Source organism: Schistocerca piceifrons, chromosome 7 (assembly GCF_021461385.2).
Source record: "Schistocerca piceifrons isolate TAMUIC-IGC-003096 chromosome 7, iqSchPice1.1, whole genome shotgun sequence".
Classification (NCBI taxonomy): domain Eukaryota; kingdom Metazoa; phylum Arthropoda; class Insecta; order Orthoptera; family Acrididae; genus Schistocerca; species Schistocerca piceifrons.
In genome coordinates this window covers 184,188,167-184,211,548 of record NC_060144.1, presented here as the reverse complement: position 1 = coordinate 184,211,548, position 23,382 = coordinate 184,188,167, and the positions used below count along the sequence as shown (strand labels likewise).

The following is a 23,382-nucleotide window of genomic DNA, read 5'->3' as shown; positions in this document are numbered from 1 at the left end:
TCTCAAATGCTTCTAACCTTTTTTCATCCTCTTGTATCAGTGTCCATCTTTCTGCCCCATTTAGTGCCACACTCGAGACAAAACATTTGCCAAGCCTTTTCCTTAGACCTTTGTCTAATTTGCCACATAAGTCTCCTCTTTCTGTTGAATGCCTCCTTCGCTATGGCAATTTGAGTTTTCACCTCCTGGTGACATCTCAAGTCTTCAGTTATTGTGCTTCCAAGAGATTTAAATGCACTTACTTGGCTAGTGTAGATTGTCCTATTTTAATATTGGACAGTCTGTGTCTTGTACTGATGATCATACTCTTTGTTTTTTCTGTGTTTATTTGCATCCCATATTCCACACAAGCTTCATTCAGATCTTTCAGCATGTTATTCACTGTCTGCTCACTTTGTGCCACTAATACCATGTCATCAGCAAATCTTATACATTCTATTCTCTTTCCACCAATACATACTCCTCTTTTCCCCTCTAAGCCTTTTGCAATAATCTCTTCAAGGTATGTGTTAAAAAACAGTGGGGAAAGGCAACAACCTTGTCTAACACCTGATCCAATGCTGCTTCCTTCTGACATTTCATTTCCAATTCTTATCCATACTTTCTGGTGTTAATATACACTCCTGGAAATTGAAATAAGAACACCGTGAATTCATTGTCCCAGGAAGGGGAAACTTTATTGACACATTCCTGGGGTCAGATACATCACATGATCACACTGACAGAACCACAGGCACATAGACACAGGCAACAGAGCATGCACAATGTCGGCACTAGTACAGTGTATATCCACCTTTCGCAGCAATGCAGGCTGCTATTCTCCCATGGAGACGATCGTAGAGATGCTGGATGTAGTCCTGTGGAACGGCTTGCCATGCCATTTCCACCTGGCGCCTCAGTTGGACCAGCGTTCGTGCTGGACGTGCAGACCGCGTGAGACGACGCTTCATCCAGTCCCAAACATGCTCAATGGGGGACAGATCCGGAGATCTTGCTGGCCAGGGTAGTTGACTTACACCTTCTATAGCACGTTGGGTGGCACGGGATACATGCGGACGTGCATTGTCCTGTTGGAACAGCAAGTTCCCTTGCCGGTCTAGGAATGGTAGAACGATGGGTTCGATGACGGTTTGGATGTACCGTGCACTATTCAGTGTCCCCTCGACGATCACCAGTGGTGTACGGCCAGTGTAGGAGATCGCTCCCCACACCATGATGCCGGGTGTTGGCCCTGTGTGCCTCGGTCGTATGCAGTCCTGATTGTGGCGCTCACCTGCACGGCGCCAAACACGCATACGACCATCATTGGCACCAAGGCAGAAGTGACTCTCATCGCTGAAGACGACACGTCTCCATTCGTCCCTCCATTCACGCCTGTCGCGACACCACTGGAGGCGGGCTGCACGATATTGGGGCATGAGCGGAAGACGGCCTAACGGTGTGCGGGACCGTAGCCCAGCTTCATGGAGACGGTCGCGAATGGTCCTCGCCGATACCCCAGGAGCAACAGTGTCCCTAATTTGCTGGGAAGTGGCGGTGCGGTCCCCTACGGCACTGCGTAGGATCCTACGGTCTTGGCGTGCATCCGTGCGTCGCTGCGGTCCGGTCCCAGGTCGACGGACACGTGCACCTTCCGCCGACCACTGGCGACAACATCGATGTACTGTGGAGACCTCACGTCCCACGTGTTGAGCAATTCGGCGGTACGTCCACCCGGCCTCCCGCATGCCCACTATACGCCCTCGCTCAAAGTCCGTCAACTGCACATACGGTTCACGTCCACGCTGTCGCGGCATGCTACCAGTGTTAAAGACTGCGATGGAGCTCCATATGCCACGGCAAACTGGCTGACACTGACGGCGGTGGTGCACAAATGCTGCGCAGCTAGCGCCATTCGACGGCCAACACCGCGGTTCCTGGTGTGTCCGCTGTGCCGTGCGTGTGATCATTGCTTGTACAACCCTCTCGCAGTGTCCGGAGCAAGTATGGTGGGTCTGACACACCGGTGTCAATGTGTTCTTTTTTCCATTTCCAGGAGTGTAGATTATGTATCAGTTGTCTCTCTTTACAATCTACTCCTTTCCTCTTCAAAATACTCGTCATCTTGTTCCATTGAACCCTGTCAAAAGCATTTTCTAAATCTATAACAACAGCAAAGATTTTTCTACCTTTTTCCTATATTTTCCCCCTATAGTTTTTAACAAGCCAATAGCATCTCTTGTTAATTTTCTTCTTCTATATCCAAACTGCTCCTCTGTAATCTCTCTTATCCAGCTTGCCATATAGCCTTCTATTCAACACTCTCAGCAACACTTTAGCTGCATGAGAAATTAGACTGATGGTCCTATTATGCTCTTCACATTTTTTAGTGTTTCTCTTTTTCTCTATTGGTATCATAACTGTAGCAAAGAAGTTCCATTGTCATATATCTCATTACAGAGGTAGACTTTTACATTTCTTGCCTTGTTTCCCAGACTCTTCAACAGTTCTGCTGGCAAATCAAATCATCAATTCCACATGCCTTCCTATTCTTCATCTCCTTCAGCACCTTTTCTGCTTTTGCTTCCAAGATGGTGAATCCCTTTCCATATTCCAGCACATTTTGCTCCTCTTCAACCTTAATTTCGCTTTGTCTTTCATCCCCCTCATACAGACATTATATATATTCTTGCCATCTGTTCAAAACCTCCAGTGGTTTTTCTGCTAGAGTACCATCTGCTCTTTCTGTTTCCATGTTATTCCTCTTTGTTTTACGTTCAAAAACTATCTCACTAGCCACTCTATACATCATTTCATACTTTGCCTCTTTCTCCATTTTCTTTATTTTGTTTCATCCATTTTTCCCTTGCTTCTTCAGTTTCTCTTCTTAATTCATTATTCAGTTTCCTGTACCTCTTTTTGCCCTTTTCAGTTTCTAAATTTTTCCACTTTCTCTGCTCTTCCATCTTTTTCAACATGTTTTCTGTTATCCATTCATTCCTGGTACTTTAGGATACTCTAATTCCTAGTACTTCTTTGGCAGAGTCCATGAGTCCTTCCCTCATTTTTATACATTTGTCACTAACACTTTCATCAACACTTGTACATAAAAAAAGATCCATTATTGTTTGATTAAACTATTGATGACAAATCACTGGAAACAGTAAGAAAAAGAAAGGGGGATGTAATTCATCCATGAAAAAAGCAACTTACAAAACCTCTTGTAGCTAGCCCACTTTAAATGTTGCCCTCCATAGCTGTCATCTGTTCTGTTGATCATTATGGTAGGCTGAAAACTTTGATGACAGAAGGATAATTCCAATAGCATAGCCTACACAGCATATAATGTTGCATATTAGCCACTTTTAACACCACTTTTGAACTATTAATTGTTGATGGCCGGTTCAGGTTTCACAGTTCTCTTTTATAAGCAGGTAAAGTAATGTTACATACTGCACTTGGTTCCTGTTCTTTCTATTCAGTTTTAGTGCTGTAGGCCTACCCTTGATGAAATAATTAGTAATTTTTTAGTGTGGCAAAAGTACAGTCAAAATTATAGTCACAAGATTAGTCACTATGTTGTGTGGGAGAATAATTCCACCTGGATAACACACTGTTAGTCAGACTGAGCATAAAACAGCACAATGAAATGAGATTACAGTGTGAAAGTATGTGTGCACTAATTAACACTGTCTCTTGTTGCACTGGATTGTTATTGTAGCAGTACACCATTGTCAACATTAATCACAGTCATCAGAGTCAGATGCAAATTTACAATGCAAAGTTATTACAAGATACTATCATTGAGTTAATAAACAACTCATGACATGACATGAGATCCGACTCAAACACAGTACATTTTATGAGCCATTAACCTCTACCAGATTGACTATGGTGAACTTGCCTGAATGATTGACGTAGTTGTTTTTGCGATTTCGGCCACAGACTGCAGACTCTGGGGCTGAAATGTTCTTATAAATACTAGCATAAGAACAAACTATTATTTTATAAACTACATAACACTTTGAAAATTGGCTAGGTTGAATTTGGCTGTTTTGAATTAACTGCAAGCATTTACTAACATTTGCCTTCTATAACTGTTATTATTTACAAATTTAGAAAAGTGTATGGCTACTATTATGCTCCTCCAGTGTGAATCCCTTTGTTTACAAGTGTGAGCATCATACTGAACCTCATTGTTAATTGTATGAAATTATCAATTATTAAGTTAATTAATTCATCCTGTATGTCATATTGTATAGAAAAATTAAGGCAACGAAAGTAGGTAGCTGAAGGCTGATTAGGGCAAAATATGGAATGAAAATTGCTAATAGCTGAGAATTTCAAGTTTAATTTTTGTGAAACATAATTAGTTTCAGATAATTTGAAATATGTTACTGGAAAGTCAGATTGCGTAGCTTTTGAATGGTGTAGGTCATTATAATGAATTCTGCCTATTAGCTCATACGTTTTTACCACTTACAAAACTCATTATTACCATCAGTTAACTATAACTTTTAATGAACACAATCCCTCATCAAACCAGTGGTATCAGGTCAGTGAGAAGAATAAACTAAACAGTGAATTTAAATTGAACTTTATCTGCTAACCAATTTGCAGGTTTTTATGTACTCATCATGTGTTACATAAACAACTGTATTGGAAATTTAATAAACTGGAAAGAAATTGATAATTATTTGGAGACAATGCCATAACAGACAGGGAGTACCCACATGTTGCGTCTCAGTCTGTTTCAGTAATTCTTGTGTATTGCTAATCAGACTGTTAGCTTGACCAGTTAAGAGCACTTAAAGACAGAGAGAAGATCCAAAGAAGACCGTTACATTTTGAGACCAGTTCATTTGGTAAGCACAAGATCATCATGGAGATGCTCATTGAACTCCAGTGGCAAACTCTACAAGAAAAAGATCACAGACAGATCCACTGCTGAATTTTAACAGTCAGGCACCATATTAACTCCTCCCATATACAACTGATAAATTGACCGTGATGACAAAATCAAAGAAATTTGTGCTTGTACAAAGACTTACCAAAAGTTCCATCCTGTGAACCATTCACAAATGGAAGAGGAAAGGGGGAAAATGGCAATGGTATCAGAAGTGCCATCAATCATATTCCATAAGGTGCCTTTTTTGTGTATAGATGAAGGGCGTAGATGTAGACATAGAGAGAAATAGCGTGCCAGTGCAAAAAACAATTAGAAAAAGGAAAGCATTGAGGCTGAGCAGAATGTGCGAGAGCACAACACTTCATTTGATGGTGATAAGTAGTTCTGTTGTTGCACAGGATTCTTTCTTTCCTCAGAAAGAAAGTGCCTGTTCAGTACAGAATGCTGAATGTAATTATTATATTTATTTTTACCACATTCTTTTAAAGTGACTGACTAGCTGACTAGCATTAAGGACCGTCAACATCGTTGCTTGGAGTCCAATGACCGAATCATTCTCAGCAGTGCTAGCACGATAAATTACTGCAAGATACTTCAAATGACTGGTGATATATCTCAGGGCCACTTTGTATTTTATTCAAAGGCAAATTAATAATTGAACATGGTACGTGTTTGGTCTTTCCATCACCCAAAAATCTGTTGCCAACTTCACTGCCCCTGCCATTGAATGTTCTGAAAAAATATTATTTAAATATATAAACATGTCAAAGTTCAAGGAAAGAAACTTTCTAGACAATAACAATAAAGTAAATTACATTCTCAACTTTAATCTCAATTAAGGTCATACACTTACAGAGTAAGTGCAGAAGATGGAAGTCTAGGCAGAAGTGACTACCATGTGAAAAACACTAGAGGTATTAACTAACTCCTTTTCTGTTTTTGCCAACAAATACTTGTAGTACAGCTCACTGGTATGTTTTGACAAGCTATCTGCATTTTATAATTTCGATCTGAATAAAATTTATCTTTAATTAATCAAAGAAATTTCTCATACACGCTAGAGCTAGGCTCTTCTCTGACTCTAATAAGAGAGAAAATGTATATTTTCTAAAGAAACATTGTAGCGGTTCCATCTGCTTTTTAATTCTTCATTTGTTGTCCTTAGTGTTGACGTACTGCATTGCTACAATGGCTGAAAAATGGGGTTTGTAATTTGTACACTGACTACTGTAAATAATGTAGCCGACAGGTACACATTTGCGTTTCACCATAGTTTACTTTCACTTTGCACAACCTCCCAATACTACCCAGTTATATATGTATGACCAGTGCACTATCGTTTAAACTTTCCATAAGCCTTATTAATAGTTTCCAGGCGAAATTCCACATACTGCTGCAATAGTTTATTGTTGAACATCTACGAACAGTAAAAACATAACCACATAGTTCACAGTGCTTCAAATAAATTGAACAGTCACTGCCTATTGGTGTAACACTTATTTCGCTGTTAACTTGTTACATTGGTGTTGTTCTAAGCAACACAGGTTCCTTGTCTGAAACTCGGCTGTGGACTGGCTGTCTCATGACCAAAAATTGGGCCCTTATATATCATCACAATAATAGGGGTCGAAACTACACATTATTCGAAGTTAAATTTACAGAAATTACAATTAAAACTTAACTCATTAAATTAACTGAATACATAAAAAAATGTGTCTTTATAACAATTTCTTCTACTGTAAGAATTTGGCCAAATTATTTGTTTAAATCATGAAATTAACAAATATCATTACACAAACAATACTTTTGACAAAACTGTTAATTACTTTGGAATTAAATCAGGGCTGATTTTCCTAACCTGTTTTTGAATAGAGCTAAATAGATGCTTTAAGAATACTAGTATTTCATCTTCCAAATATTTATAATTAGTATAGAATTATATTTGTTTATATGTCAACAGTAGAATTCAAGTCACGAAACAATCACTGATTTGGTCCTATAACAAAAGTTACTAACTAGGCATAGTCAGAATAAATTAGAAAATCAATTACATACATAAATCAGCACAAAATTAGATCTGGTGCTATATTCTTTAAAACTGAGGGCCAGCCTTTCTCTTTTACGAAAATGCAGATTATATTCACATATACTAATGGTACGCAGTTCAAAATTGAGAAAATGAATTTTAAGGAGGCATGTGGCAAAACAAGAGGAGAAGTAAAAATATCCCAGCTTACTTTGTCACATCATCTCCAGTTCCTGTTATGTCATATGAACTTCAACTTTTACAGTCCTCTTAAGTAATATTGTGGAACAGTACTTCAGAACAAATAAGCCCAATAAACCTAATAAGCCTAATGCATAGAAACAAACTGAGGAAGTGAATGTGTATGCTGCTTAAGACACTGTGAAAATTCTGTACTACTCTCGGTGAACACAGTTTTCATTTTGGGGTTGAAGCTCTTTTGTCCATGTTTGCTTTAGCGATACATATGTTTATGGATGGGGTCCACCTTTGCTAAAGGCAGACCCCATCCTAAAAACATGATACTGGTTTTCATTAAAATAATTGGAATAAAAACAAATTATATCCTAAATTGATATGTTGGAGTCCATTATATGGTAGCTGTTATTGTGTCCAGGATGATAGCATGAGATACAAATATGCAAACAAACCATACCTAAAATGGTCTTTCATGTAGACTTAGGGCTCATTTCCAGAACTGAGTTGAAGTGCCTGGAACATGGATTTTTATCTATCTCCCTGCCCATATTACATAGAAAACTAACAAGAGACAGGTTTTTCAGAAAATGCTCAAAGTAGTCTTAACCAACTATTCCAATTGTAAATTAATTGAAATTTGAGAGATATAAGCTAATCTGTAGTATTAACATAAACTTACTTAACACATAGCTTCACAGTAACAATTAGCACTTTATGTTGCATGCCAAAAATACAATATGTAGTGAAAGTAAAATATTTTGCAAAAATAAGCTCCAGCAGTGGTCTGCATCTCTGCCAGTTTATAGTCAGCCATTGACAGGAGAGAAGGATAGTTCGCAGATCCAAAAGGAAGTAGCTTCATTTGAAGGGAAGAGAGTCACTATGCATTCCTGAGAGCAGCTAGAGGATGGATCAGAAAATGCTAAATTATTTTTTATGTTGACACCAATGACGTGTCTCACATTGGATCAGAACCATTATTTTCCACCTTTTGGAAATCAGTCTAAATGGTGACAACATTTGGGCTCCCTTGCAAATATAGCTGTTGAACTGCATTATTGTATGCAGGATTGACTGAGGTCCTGTCAGGGTTGAGAATAGCAAATCTATTGGTCTCATAATTGCAATACAGGATGGACGCTTGTAGGGTTTTCTGAAAAGGACAGATGTACGTCACACACAAAAAGTGACTGCTTGTGGAGTAAAAGTGATAAGTGTATGCAAATATTTAAACTTATGAGGTGTACACATGTATCCAAATAAAATAATAATTTCCACTCAACAAACAAAATGTGAAGTACAAATCTGAATAGTGCGTGAAGAATAAGAATATTAATATTTAGTTTGTAATTGCTGGAATGTTCGCAGCAAAATTTCATTCCTTTCTAAGTCATACTCATATTATCTGGGTGTGAAGAACTGGTTTACACCCATGGTGTTAAGTTTTGAAGTCATTAGCAGAATGTTAAATTACATCAAAATAGCAGGAAATGGAAGTATTATGTCTATCAAGATAAAAATAGAATCAGACTGTTAACTTATTTTGACTGAAACAAGCGACCAAAGAAGATTCTTGGTTAGTAATAGCATTTTTTTTTTTTTTTTTCGGTTGCCACATGCAGCCTCTGCAGCTGTAGAATCAAAGATACTGTCAAATCAGTAGCAGAGGAATACACTTGTTGAATTATGATAAAGAAAGATGACTTTAACTTACAAAGTATCAACTGGGATATTTATGAGTCCATTACTCTGACAAAAAGTCTTTCAAATTAACTCTGACTACATTCTGTAGTAGTTATCTTGAACAATTTGTTTGACGGCTCATGCATGACAGAATTGTTTCAGACTTATTCCAATTAATATATTTCTGCTACCAGTGATACAGGAATTAATAGTGTGAATGTTATATGTGCAATGATGGTTATTAAACACAGTAGACCTGTCAGGAAAGCAAGGAGACATTGTATGTATGCAAGGACAGATAAGCACTCTCTAACATACTGCCTGTAAAAACAAATTAGTGGATTAAACTGAAATTCAACAGACCTCTCATACTAGGAGACTAAAAGTTCGTGCACCAAATTATGTCTCACATTAAGACTAGAATTCTAAAAATCAATTAACAAAAATAAATGCTGGATGTGAAAACTTGAGATGTATTGTTAGCCTTAGAAGAATTATGGTACAAGTGTAGTACTTCTATTACACAGTTGATAATTATAAAGTGTGTAACAATACTGAATGTCTCCACAAATATATAAGTTCCAAAATAATATGAAGTGCTACAAACACTTAAATTAAATTTTGGGATAAACGGATGATTTGAATTTGTAGGGAACATTGTATGAAAGTGTAGTGCAGTTCCAAAGCAGACTGTAATAAAGACTTTTTAGTGATCTATTCTAATCACAGCTCAAGTGTGTGAGATTGTCAGGACAGACTGAAGGAGGTGTTGAGGAACTTCAGAAGCTGCGATGTTGATGTCTTGACTTACTGATCATTGGGACCTCATCTTTTCTAGGAAGAGGGTGTATGTGATCACTTGCTCACTCATATTGATTAACAGTTGACTGACTGTGGGTGTCTCACCTGTGCTGTTGCTTTCCAACTGATATACTTGCACCATTTACAAATAGTGCCTGCGTGTTGTCCTGCTTAAATTAGGATGTGAATTAGGGCTGGTAAGCCAATAATAAAAGTGTGGGATGTAATTTGAGAACACTGTTTAATGATATCAGTTTGACATAAGGAAATCCTCCTGTTCCACTCCATGGCTTACAGCAACTAAATACTGTGCAGAACATAGGCGTAAAGGCCCTGCCATTGCCTTTGATTCAGGAAAGTCAACAGGAGTAATACACTAAATTACAGGCCCATATCATTAACATTGATATGCATCAGTGTCAATAGAGTGTTCCCTTCCAGGTAATTCATAATGTTCAAACACAGTATATGTTCCAAAATCCTGATGCCTTTGATAGTAGCATATTACTGAAAAATGCAACAACAGAATAAATTAGATGCAGATGTAATGTCACTGAAGTGTTCCAGTTCCAGTCCGGTCATTAACATCACCTATCCCATCAAAGGCAGGCCTTCCCACCAACACCAGCTTTTCTGAATTGCGCAGGTGGGAACTTTCCCTGCAATACATCCTACGTTCCCGTAAACCTCCTGGCCTCAACCTTTGTTAGTTACCGTCCTCACCCATCCATCCCCCTCCCTGTTCCCATTCCAGCACTCCACAGCCGTCATTTCACCGCCACATCCAGTCTTTTATTTTCTCTCCTTTTGCTACTTACCCCCTCGTCCTCTGCACCTTCTCTCCTGCCCTCAGTGTGAACTGAAACACTTGACTGTCCGCCACTCCCACCATACTATCCCTCCCCCTCCCCACCTCAACCTCCTCCTTACCCCCACCCAGTTGCCACGCCCATCATGCACTGGTGATACTGTTTGCAATGGGGTCTCAGCTCTCTGAGACTGCAGATGTTTGTGCAAGTTGTATTTATGTGAGTGTGTGCGTGTGTGTCTGTGTGTCTACTTGTGACAAAGGCCTTAATGGCCGAAAGCTTTAATTGTGCGAATCTTTTTATTGTGCCTATCGCGACTCAGCATCTCCGCTATATGGTGAGTAGCAACTTTCCTTCTCTGGTACTGTTACATTCCATCCTGGATTTTCCATTGTTTGATTTTTGCCCAAGTGGTTTAGGAGACAATTTGAGAAGTCGTCTTAGGTTTTTGCAGATGATGGTGTCATTTATCATTTAGTAAGGTCATCAGAAGCCCAAAACCAATTGAAAAATAATTTATCTAAGATATCTGTATGGTGCAAAAATCGGCATTTGATCCTAACTAATGAAAAGTGTAAGGTCATCCACATGAGTGCTAAAAGGAGTCCATTAAACTTTGGTTACACGATAAACCAACTGAATCTGAATGCCATAAATCCAACTAAATATCTAGGAATTACAATTATGAGGAACTTAAATTGCAAAGAACCCACAGAAAATGTTGTGGGGAATGCAAACCAAAGACTGCAATTTATTGGAAGAACACTTAGAAGACGCAACAGATCTACTAAAGAGACTGTCCCTACACTATGCTTGTCCATCCTCTTTTGGAGTTCTGCCATGTAGTGTGGGATCCTTACCAAATAGGATTAACTGAGTGGATCTGGAAAGTCCACACACTGCTCTAGAACATAACAACAGAGAACTATTGTGAAGGTGGTTTAATGAGCCCTCTGCCAGGCACTTAAGTGTGAATTGAATCTCAATGTAGACAAGTGTAATGTGCTGCGAATACATAGAAAGATAGATCCCTTATCACTTAGCTACAAAATAGCAGGTCAGCAACTGGAAGCAGTTAATTCCATAAATTATCTGGGAGTACGCATTAGGAGTGATTTAAAATGGAATGATCATATAAAGTTGATCGTCGGTAAATCAGATGCCAGACTGAGATTCATTGGAAGAATCCTAAGGAAATGCAATCCGAAAACAAAGGAAGTAGGTTACAGTACGCTTGTTCGCCACTGCTTGAATACTGTTCAGCAGTGTGGGATCCGTGCCAGATAGGGTTGATAGAAGAGATAGAGAAGATCCAACGGAGAGCAGTGCGCTTCATTACAGGATCATTTAATAATCGTGAAAGCATTACAGAGATGATAGATAAACTCCAGTGGAAGACTTTGCAAGAGAGATGTTCAGTAGCTCGGTACGGGCTTTTGTTAAAGTTTCGAGAACATACCTTCACCGAAGAGTCAAGCAATATATTGCTCCCTCCTACGTATATCTCGCGAAGAGACCCTGAGGATAAAATCAGAGAGATTAGAGCCCACACAGAAGCATACCGACAATCCTTCTTTCCACGAACAATACTAGACTGGAATAGAAGGGAGAACCGATAGAGGTACTCAAGGTACCCTCCGCCACACACTGTCAGGTGGCTTGCGGAGTATGGATGTAGATGTAGATGTAGATTTGCTGAGTAGCCATGTAAATTTAGATGTAGTTGTCAATGTACCCTCGCAACAGTCAGTTTGTGACATCATCAGACCTCTGCCTAAGATTGCAGAGTCAGGGCGATGTATTATGGGGTGATCGTAGGCAATGGTCTGATGACATCACAAAGTGACCTTTGAGTGGATACATATAAACAGCTCAGCTTGCTGTGCTTCTTTGTGATTGTAACTGCTTTCTGAGTCATTATAGCTGTAAGATGAATCATTAAACAGAGAAATTTGCCTTCGATCATGGCATAATAGTGCCAGTAAAAGAAAAATCTCCAGAAATGCCAATACTGGACATGAAAGTCACCAGTATATCATTATTTACATAGTTGCTTTTTAATAAAGTATCATAAGTGATCAGATGTGTTATAATGGATGTATGATAATGAATGGCATAAACCCACACAGTTGAAAGCACACGATCCTAGAAGCAAAATAGTCTCAGTAAACATGGGCTCTATAATGCACACCTTTATAGCTACAAGCACTTTTTTCAGTGTTGATACTGTAAAGCAAATTCCTTCTACTGCAAGCTCTCTGCTTTGCATATTTTGAGAGGTGGTATTGTGAACACAAACAAGGAAAATATCCAGTAAACATGTGCTCCAAAATGCATGCTTTAAGAGCTATGAGCACTTATGTATCTTTACTACACTTCATCTTCACTACTGTGAAACACATCTCTTCCCCAAGTGCTCATAGTTTTTAAGGTATGCGAATTAGAGTCCATGTTTACTGGATATTTTTTTCTCTTGTTTTGATCCATACTACCTTCTCCCAGAATATGGAAAGCAAAGAGCTTGCAGTCTTACAGTATCGAAGATGAAGTAATGCTCCTAGCTCTTAAGGTATGCGTTTCAGAGCCCATACTGACAGTTTTTTGCTTCTAATGTCATATTCATTCAGCTGTATGTGTTTATGCCATTAATTATGATACACCCTTATAAAGCACATTCAAAGCTGATGCTAAACTCCAGTTACATAATTTTAAAATGATGATGTAAAATTTTTTCGAACAATAATTTGCAAGTGTTGTATTGTTAAAATTAATTATACAATAGCAGTACATTTTATGAAAGTATGTGTTGTAATTCTTAATTTATTACACAAAATTATTTCCGTTTCTGTGGCAAGATATACAAGCAATAGTATGAAAGGGATAGATCGCTACTCTCTACATAGAGCAAGCATTTAGTCACAGACAGGCACAATGGAACAGACTGCTAAACATTTAAGCTTTTAGATAAAGAGGAAGTGTTGAGTCGCAGACAGGCACACTGATGCAGAATGCTAAACAGTTAAGCTTCCAATTAAAAAAATCATCCTTCCAAAATAAACACACACACACAAACACACACACACACACACACACACACACACACACACACACACACACACGTATTCACACAAGCATCACTCACACACATATGAGGTGATCAAAAAGTTAAGGAATTTTTTTAATCTCGCAGATTTTATACATTAAATTTTGCTTGAAATATGAAATAAAGTTCTGCACCACATTTGAAATGTTGACTGTGGCTTTTGGTAAATCGACTATGAGTAATACAAGATTTTACACATGGTATAAACATTTTATAGAGGGTCGAGAAGACATTGAAGATGACCACCTCCCTGGACAACCTAGAACCTCAATCACAGATGACATTGTTGAAGAAGTAAAGAAAATGGTTCTGGAAAATTGCTGAATCACCATCAGAGAGGTTGCTGATGATGTTGGCATATCCTTTATCTCATGTCAAGCAATTTCTTTGGATGTTTTGAACATGAAATGTGTAGCAGCAAAGTTTGTTCCAACATTGTTGAATTCTGATGAAAAATTACAGCATGGAACATCATTCAGGATGCTTTCAGAAAAACAAAAATTCTCATTACTTTTTGTACACACCTTGAATGGCACTATCTCCAGGCACTGGGGCCTGACTGCTCACTATGAATGCTTCTGACCTGATTAGCAATCTGCTGGGATGGGTTGTGGGAGTAAGCAGGCAGCATTGGGCCAGTAGAGGTAGGGTTAGGGTAGGGGAGATGCTGTGCTACCTGTGGGAATAAGCAAGGATGTCATGGGGATGGGATGGGCTGCTAGTGGCAGAGACCCAAGGTCAACACAGTGTCCCAGCGTATGCACCTGGTAGCTCATCCTGTCCCCACCACATCCCTGCACATTCCCCCAGGCAGCACACCATCTTCCCACACCCCTACATTGCTGTTTCTCCCCATCTCCACCCCTTGCCACATCCTTACCCCAACCACCCCTCCCAGCAGATTAAGGCTTGTGTCAAACACAGTCACAGTCTGCAATCCCCAGTGCCATATGTGTGAGAGTTGTGCCTGAGTGAATGTGTGTTTCCTGCTCTGGAAGGAGGACTTTTTTGTCTGAAAGCTTAATTGTTCAGCAGTGTTTTTCATTTTGCTTGTCTGTGACTCAATGCCTCCTTTATGTGCTGAGTAGCAATCTATCCTTTTCATAATGTTGTTATTCCATCCTGGACTTCTCATTGCTTAAAGATATACAAACAATTAGTGTCTAATTGTAAGATTACCATCAGTACAGTCCTAGCAGAAATCTTTATGGACAATTTTGAAAAATGTTGTTTGGAAAATAACCCACTCACTTCCAATATTGGATACTGGTTTAGGTATGTTGATGATGTGTCAAGCTTGTGGGCAGGTATTACCAGACAAATTCAAATGTTCCTCAAGCATCTAAATTCTAAGCTCAACACTATCAAATTTACAATTCAGATTTGGGGTAACTCCATAAATTATTTAGTCCTAACTGCAGATATTCATGATCACATTTACACTTCCAAGATTTATAGGAAGCCTACCACTACTGACAATGTAATACCTGCCGATTCTCAACACCCTGTGACTCAGAACCATACTGCCTTTCATTCAGTGATACTTCACATACTATCCATTTCCAAGAGTGTTATGACAACTTCTCAACTGAATTAAACACAGTCAGACAAAGTGCATTAAGCAATGGCTATACTCCTGCCAAGGTGGACTTCATAGTGCATAAAAAAACAAAAATAACAGGTCTTCTCTCTCTCTCTTCTGCACCCTGTATTTGACCCACCATCTCAGACCTGAATAAATGGTGCACAGTTCATGTTTAGCAAAGTGTCTGTGAATGTGGCCAGAGAGTTTAAATCCATGAACTTTAAAACATAATTTTATGTGCGCGACACTGATGGACACTTTTTTCCCCAGTGGTAAAGACAGTACTTCAGCTTTGGAAAAGAGTGAAATATAGAAAATCACTTGTAATTTTGATAGGTTCTAAATAGGCCCATCTGGCAAGTCAAATATCCACCCACTCGAAGGAAAACCATAGAAGTTGGTGACTTGGAAATGGAGACTCTACTTTTGCAGAGTACCTACTTCAAGAAGGCCAACATGAAATCTTACATAGCATCCAAAATAGAAGGAAGATGAATCACCTTGAAATAATGGAGATTACTAAAAGTACAGCCACTTGCCAAAGCTTAGTACTAAACAATCAGACACAGTTCACTTACTCACCATTTCTGACTAAAGATACTGCTAACAGTTTCATCCAGACCAATTTATCAGTGACTCCTCTTACTCACATGCTACATTTTTTTCCTTTATTTACATTACTACAGTCTCATTTGTCCACTGAAAATTTTGCTATGTATAATTACAGTTCCGCGACTGGTTGCTACAGTCTTTATAATTTTATATTCCACAGTCGCTGCACAGAAAGGGAACCTTATGGAGCCCAACATTTAATTAACCCATTTAGTCTCACGTGTTAAATTGTATCTGTCTGTAATATTGGGCCTTTTAAGGAGAAGTTTATCTTGTTCAGTCACCCTCTGGGAACATGTTATGAAATTTTACTATATATTGTTCAACTTATTTTCCTTCTTGGAACCATTTTGTAATTTTTCATGTAGTTCATTATTTAATGTCTCACCTATTTCATTTGTCCTAAATATTTTTAAAACACATTTTACTTAAATAATTCCACTTGTTTTAGTAATTAATGAGAAATCAGCCATTGTCATCATTGGAAACCAACTGAGGTATTCTATAGTTGCACTATTTTAAAATCTTTCAGAGCCGTGTATTTATCTTTGTACTTGATTATGGTGTAACAGCCAAAAACCAGTCTGTAGAATATTATACCACTGTCATGTATTCTTTCATTCAAAATGAATATGAATTATTTGGTATCACATCTTTAGCATGCTGCTTTTAATTTTCAGGAACGGGAGCGTTCTGAAATGTTGGAACAATTCCGTGGCCTAAGCCTGGAAGCAGAAGCTCTGGAAAGTAATAACCATAGTTTAGAAACAGAAGCACAAGAACAAAAATCAAAACTGCGGCTTGCTGAGGACCGCATTGCTGAGCTCGAAGGGGAACTCGAAACAAGGGATTCCTTGGTACACAGCTATGAGTCTCAGGTACTATTGTACTTAAAGCAAGAAATGTCATGTGAAAGTTCAATTATGCTGCTAAAGATATTTGTTTTGAAGTATAGCCTATTGCTTGTAGCACAAAATAAAGGCATGTATCATATGGTACATGCTCTAATAGCTATTATATAAGGATGTGGTAGAATTGTAGTAGAACAGTTTGGAGCAGTGAATGTAATTGGAAATAAGGAAAAGAGTATATTATTGAAAAACATCATATTGTCATGAAGTATTGGTGTGAAAGAGAAGGGTGTGAGGAACATAACATACCAATACTCGTTTGATTGATTGTTGATGTAATAAACGTATTTAAATCATACAAAATATTTTTAAAGCTCTACAGTCTGAACTAATATGGGAATATACTAAATAAAAGGCATAACAATTTTGAGCTTCTAGGAATAGAAAAAGGTGAGAGAGCATTATATCATCATGACCTTAGTAGTTAGCATCCAAGCTACTGCTAATATTTTAAATGAAAATAATAGGGCTTTTTATTATGTACTTGACTAGGATTCATATGTGAATCTTTGCCTTTAGTGGACATCAACTGAGCTTTTCCAGTATGTCACAACCTGACTTGCTGCTACAACCTACCAGGAGTTTTAAGAATGATATCATTTGATGATTGGTGATCTCCAGTAAGAGCAGAGACCCCTCATTCAAGAGAGAGCAGGGATGCTGAAAGCAGTTTTGTACCCTTGTTTGCCTTTGGACTGGAAAGCTGCCCCCTACAAATTAAAGAATTGCCAGTTATCAAAGACTAAGGAAGCACTTAAAATTGGAACTCTCTACTTTCACTATGCAGAATTGTGTGCACAATGCATACAGTCTTGTAAAATAATCTCAAGAGAATATCTTGAGAGTTAAACTGGTCTCCGTTTCTGATACTCTGATACTGATGAATTTGTGCATAGACTGTGGGAGAAATGAAAGTGAAGGCCAGGTTTCTGTTACTTCAGTAGATAGTGGAACTGTTCAGTTATATAAGAATATGAAGTGATAATGCTGGCAGAGCTACAGTAGGTAGCCATGTTCATGGCAATGCACACTGACTGTAGGTTTTGTATCTCCAGTTTCTCATACAGTGCTATTTGCATAGAGTCTTGTGTTGTGTAATCCTGTAGTAAGCTGAACAGAACTCTGGAAGTTATTCATACATGGTTCATTAGTTTCACAACCAAATGATGACTGTAAAATCAGTTACTCTTAAATGAATTGTGTGTCTCAGATTTTTAAGTATAATCTGTTTTTAACAGAAAATACTTCACACTGACTTTTTCTTTCCTATTTAAGACCTTAGAATTAATAGGAAAGATCTGTTGATTTGCTCCAAAACATGAGCTGTTTTGCCATGATTTCTTCATTTGATGTGTCAATGTGTGAATTTCCTTTGATTGTTATGTCCTCTTTTTTTCCACAAGAGTTTTTGGGCAAGTCCTCTAGATAGGGTAGATGATTTGGTAGTTTATAATGCTGCTTGATGGTTTTGGCCATGACCATGGCTGGCAGCAGTTCATTGCAGTGATAAAAGAGTATGTTTGCCTTCATTGAATGTGTTCACTTTTCATTTGCCAATTCCTTGTAAAATGTTCCCACCTAAAGAGACAAAAATTTTCTCAATTAATAAATATCACTTGTAACAACATCTTCCCTCCAAACTTGCACAAAAAACACCTGTCACTACAATTTCACGGATGATGGAATGTTTTTTAAACTTTTAAAGGGTTCAAATCCCAAGTTTCAGTCCATAACAATTTGTTCATTAAACAAATAATTTCCCTATAGAGCACTTAAAAACAACTCGTGTTCCACTAATCAGGATGCAAGACTTCAAAAATAAACTTGGACCCAGCATAGACATGTTCAACCATGCGTGGCTGGCAAATTCTATTCTTTTCTTAGTTTTGAATTTATGCTGGTACAATAATCCTTTGTGAAAACATACAGATGATAAAAAATGTACATCAATCTGAAGTTGCACCTTAGTATTTGAGTAACATGTCACAGAGTACTGGTGTAGACACAGTGCCAATCATCCAGTGGTAGTGGCAACAACAAATCTCAGTGCATTCTCAAATTTCAAAATGAACTTAATTTTATGAGAAGATGAACAAGTAAACATAAAACTAAGCAACTTTTGAAACATTGTTCCTGGAAAACAGTGATCAAAAAATTAGAATAAAAGTTTTTAAATAAAAACAGCCTAGGATCATATACAAGTTATTAAAATTTAAATTTTATTAATTAGTTGACCATTTTTAGTCATGGCACAATAATTTTCAAACAATTAAAACTCCCTGGGGATGGCTGGAGAGAATGGTGGGGAGCAGTCCACTATGTTGTGATTATAAACACTGCTCACAGTATTTATCTCTGCCACATATTATAGATTTCATGTATATTGCCTTATTGATTATTGTTTGTACTATAGTTACCAACTGTGTAACCAAGGTTATTAACGATCCTTCATCTGGAGATTGCAATTTTGTATGCTGTTGGTAGAATAAAGTTTCATCTTCAGTGTTTAACCAACAGTGACTGTTATTACTATGAATATGTAAGCAATGGCCCCAACTGACTGGTGGAGACTGATTCCTTAGATACAGCTATTAGTGACTGACTCATGTTAAATGTGGCTTGCCAGTGGCTTTAGCATTTATTGTCCATCGTGCCTATTTAATATAGGAAGTTATCCACAAATTCTGTAGGAAATTTTAAAATATAGAGTAATTAGATTTATAATGATGATATAAAAGGCAGGAAGTATGGGCAACGCTTATTCATATTTGATGATGAAGTTCTGTTGTTTAACTGTTGCCTTTATTTTCTTTAATGGCTTTAATACTGGGTTCTTTTTTTAAAGCTGCACAATTTTCTCACATCTTTCCTAAATAAAGTGTACCATGATTATCACAGAAACTCAATCTTATACTTTAAATATTTCATTGTCTAAGTTAATTTACATGTGGTAGTACATATTTTCCATAAGGAAAATTGAAATATACAAAATGTTGATATCAATTTTTTTAAGGATTTAAATTTTATGGTTTTTGCAGTCTTGTGTTTTTCAAGAAAACTTCACCAGTGACTAGTGGTAGATTTTATGTGATTACGGGTATGAGAGATAAGCCTTATTTGGTCTAAATACCTCACTCAGTGAGTGCTTTAAAAGAGGTCTTGATAAATTGTCACTCACAAAACAAACTTCTTTGAATAACTTTACATGATGCATCAGAATGTTAGAAAACTAAAAACACAAAGTTAATGGTCTAGAATGTCACAAAGAAGTTGGTGGATTATTTCTGTCTCAGCACACTGTAAAGCCAGGGATCCATGTGTTAAAATATAGAAGACTATAAATTAGCAACCTATTTCTATAGGGAAAGTATGGCAAAAGGAGGATTGCCAAGTATGTACAAAATATGAGCAATTTCAAATCTACTGAAACCAGTAGTTTCTGCTTAGATCAGTGATTGGAAACCTGTGATAGTGAATTGCTGCTACTGGTAAACTTCCATATATTCTTAAAGACTTAGTATTATGTCAACAAGCAGACAGAAAAAAGCAAATGGTGAATGTAGAGATTTTAACATTAATTTCTAAAATACCCAGACAAAAGACATCTTTCGGAAATGTTACTTAACACTTACATTAGTTCTGTTGTTAATTTTCCCACTGGAACTACACCAAAAAGCAATACAATAATTGTCAACATTTTTGTAGGTGATATAAAAGTTTACCTACGTCTACATGTACATCCATACACTGCAAACCACCGCAAAGTGCATGGCAGAAGGTACGTTCCATTGTACCACTTATTCTGTTCACATACAGAGCGGGGGAAGAATGTGCATGCTGTAGTTATTCTAATCTTGTCCTCACGACTCCTATGTGAGCAATACATAGGGATAGTTTAAATCTATCGTAAAGAGCCTGCTAATTCAGTTTCTTAAGTATCTCTGTGATTCTCTCCCACAGAGAGACCAACCATACTGCCCTTCTCTGTATACATTCAATACCCTTTGTTAGTCTTATTTTGTATGGGTCCCATATACTTGAGCAATATTCTAGAACTGGTTGCATGAGTGATTTTTAAGCAGTATCTTATGTAGACTCATTACACTTTCTCAGTGTTCTTCCAATAAACTGAAGTCTATCACCTGCTTTACTCACAACTGAGCCTACACGATTGTTCCATTTCATATCCCTACAAAGTGTTGAACCCAGGTATTGGTATGAGTGGGCTGATTCCAGCTGTGACTTGATATTACAGCCATAGTGTACTAGATGTATTTTTTTTCATTTTGTGAAGAGCACAGTTTTACATTTCTGAACATTTAAAAGAAGTTGCCAATCATTGCACAACTTTGAAATCTTATCAAAATCTGACTGTATATTTATGCAGCTTCTACCAGACAGTACTTCACTATAAATAACTGTATCATCTGCTAAAAGTCTGAGGTTACTATTAATATTGTCTGCAGTGTCATCGGCATACAACATGAAAAGCAAGAGTCCCAACACACCAAGTAGTGAGTGGATGACCCCTCTGACCGTGATGCACAGCTAGCCATATGAATAACTTAACTGACTAAAGTGAAGTGATATCATGGAAAACAGTTAGAGTAATTAGTAAACTGAAAACAATAAGTTTCAAGGCAGCCTTACAGAAACTTGACTGAAGGAATATGCGTAATGTGACAGATGTCTATTCTAAATTTAATGTCTTTATGGAACCCACGACAGAACCCAACAGGCAATTTATCGATCAGTTTCTATCAGTCTTCAACAGCTACTTTCCAAAGAAGATTACGAGACTAATAAAATGTAATGAAACACAGGATTAAACATTTATATTGGAAGCGACAGGAAATTGTTTGAAATGGTAAGGACAAACAGAGAAATAGGAATGGCTAGCGATATACCCGTGCTTTGCAGCACAAGTTGTGCCTTTGTGTACCATCAGTTTTTAGGGTTCTGTATTTCAACTAGTAAAAATACAACACTTATAGGATCACTTTGTCAATAAGTTCATTTTTCTAGTCAAGAAGTCAAATATAAATAAAACCTATTGGAAGAAGTAAAGCAATTTGATTAAGTTTTAAATATACAGAGTGAAATCAGTAAATTCATATATCCTAGCTGAGTAAATTCTATGTTAATTTTCATTTGTGAAGATAAGGTTGTGGCATTTAGCTCTGTCACTGATAAAGATTTGGAAAATACTTGTGTCACTGAGGGAAAAGAACCAACACTGCCATCTACTGGATCTTTGGTGTACCACATCTGAAGGCATACTACCAAAGTACTAAGCTGAGCAGACTCCTAAAACTATAGCTACAATATCTTTTTTTCTGTGATCCAATTTTAAGTAAGCCCTATATGTTGCCCAAAGCTATGCTCAAATTATCTGTAATAATCTCATGAAAATTCATCTACTAGTTTTGTAGAGTAATGTATTCAAGCAGGACATGACAGTTTTGCAGTTTTATTATTAGTGTAGATTACATTTTATAAGAAATTTATTATTATTAAGGAAACTGATTAAAAATAACATATAAACCTTTATAATGTTCAGAATTAATAATTCGCACGCGCGCGCACACACACACACACACACACACACACACACACACACACACACACCTGCAGTCTCAGAGAGCTGAAACTACACTGCGAGCAGCAGCACCAGTGCATGATGGGAGTGGTGACTGGGTGGGGGTAAGGAGGAGGCTGGGGCAGGGAGGGGGAGGGATAGTATGGTGGGAGTGACGGACAGTGAAATTTAGACGGAGGGCAGGAGAGAAGGTGCGGAGAGAGGAGGGGGTAAGTAGCGGAAAAGAGAGAAATAAAAATACAGAAATTAAAAGACTGGGTGTGGTGGTGAAATGACGGCTGTGTAGTGCTGGAATGGGAACAGGGGCTGGATGGGTGAGGACAGTGACTAACGAAGGTTGAGGTCAGAGGGTTACGGAAAAGTGGGATGTATTGCAGGGAAAGCTCCCACCTGTGAAATTCAGAAATGCTGATGTCACTGATAATATCTCAAGTAATATACTAATATCCTGTTCTTCATATATGCAGCACATCTCTATCACATAGAATACTTGCAAGCAGACTGAAATATGCTCCTCTTGTCACACTCTTTTACTTGAAAGCTAGTAACACAGATATTAATAAGTGTTGACCAGTCCTGCTGTGTATGTGCTTCTTCAGGGTTTTGGAAAAGATTATGTATGCAAGAACCATAACACACCACTCTCAAAATAAGGTACATAGTCGTAGTATGGGTTTTAAGAGTGTCTTTCCACAGAACATGCTATTTTGCAATTCACCAATGAGTTTATACAAAATTAAAAAGACAAAATATTGCCAAATTGTGTTCACTGTGACTTGTTAAACAGCATTTGAGTGTGCAGTCACAATATTCTCCTAAACAAGCTCAAATATTATGTCATCAGAGATCTTGCTGATAACTGGGTTTTATACTATCTGAATAAAATTATGTATAGTGTTGTATTAAGGAGCTCTGGGGGTGTACACAATGAAACAGTATCTTTGGAATGGAGAATAATCACAAGAGTTGTACAATGGGGCTTGGCAATGGGTCTGCTCATGTTCTTGTTGTAGATAAATAAACTGCCATCATATATCCAATAAGCAGAAACAGTTCTCTTTGCTGACAAAGCAAGTTTTAAAATCAAGTCTAGTGGAAGAACTTCAACGCTTGAAAAAGTAAATAATAATTTCTTGAAAATTAATATCTGGTTCTCTGCAGATGTAA

At 37.7% G+C, this 23,382-nt stretch overlaps 1 protein-coding gene across 1 annotated transcript in view; it reads left to right on the top strand.

Annotated features, from left to right (window-relative positions):
* Positions 1-23,382, top strand: part of LOC124804893 (centrosomal protein of 135 kDa-like) — a 412,291-nt gene that overhangs the window by 366,879 nt on the left and 22,030 nt on the right. Inside the window, exon 19 of the mRNA XM_047265266.1 lies at positions 16,386-16,583. Within this exon, the coding sequence (XP_047121222.1) occupies positions 16,386-16,583 (198 nt within the window). The remainder of the gene's footprint in view (positions 1-16,385; positions 16,584-23,382) is intronic.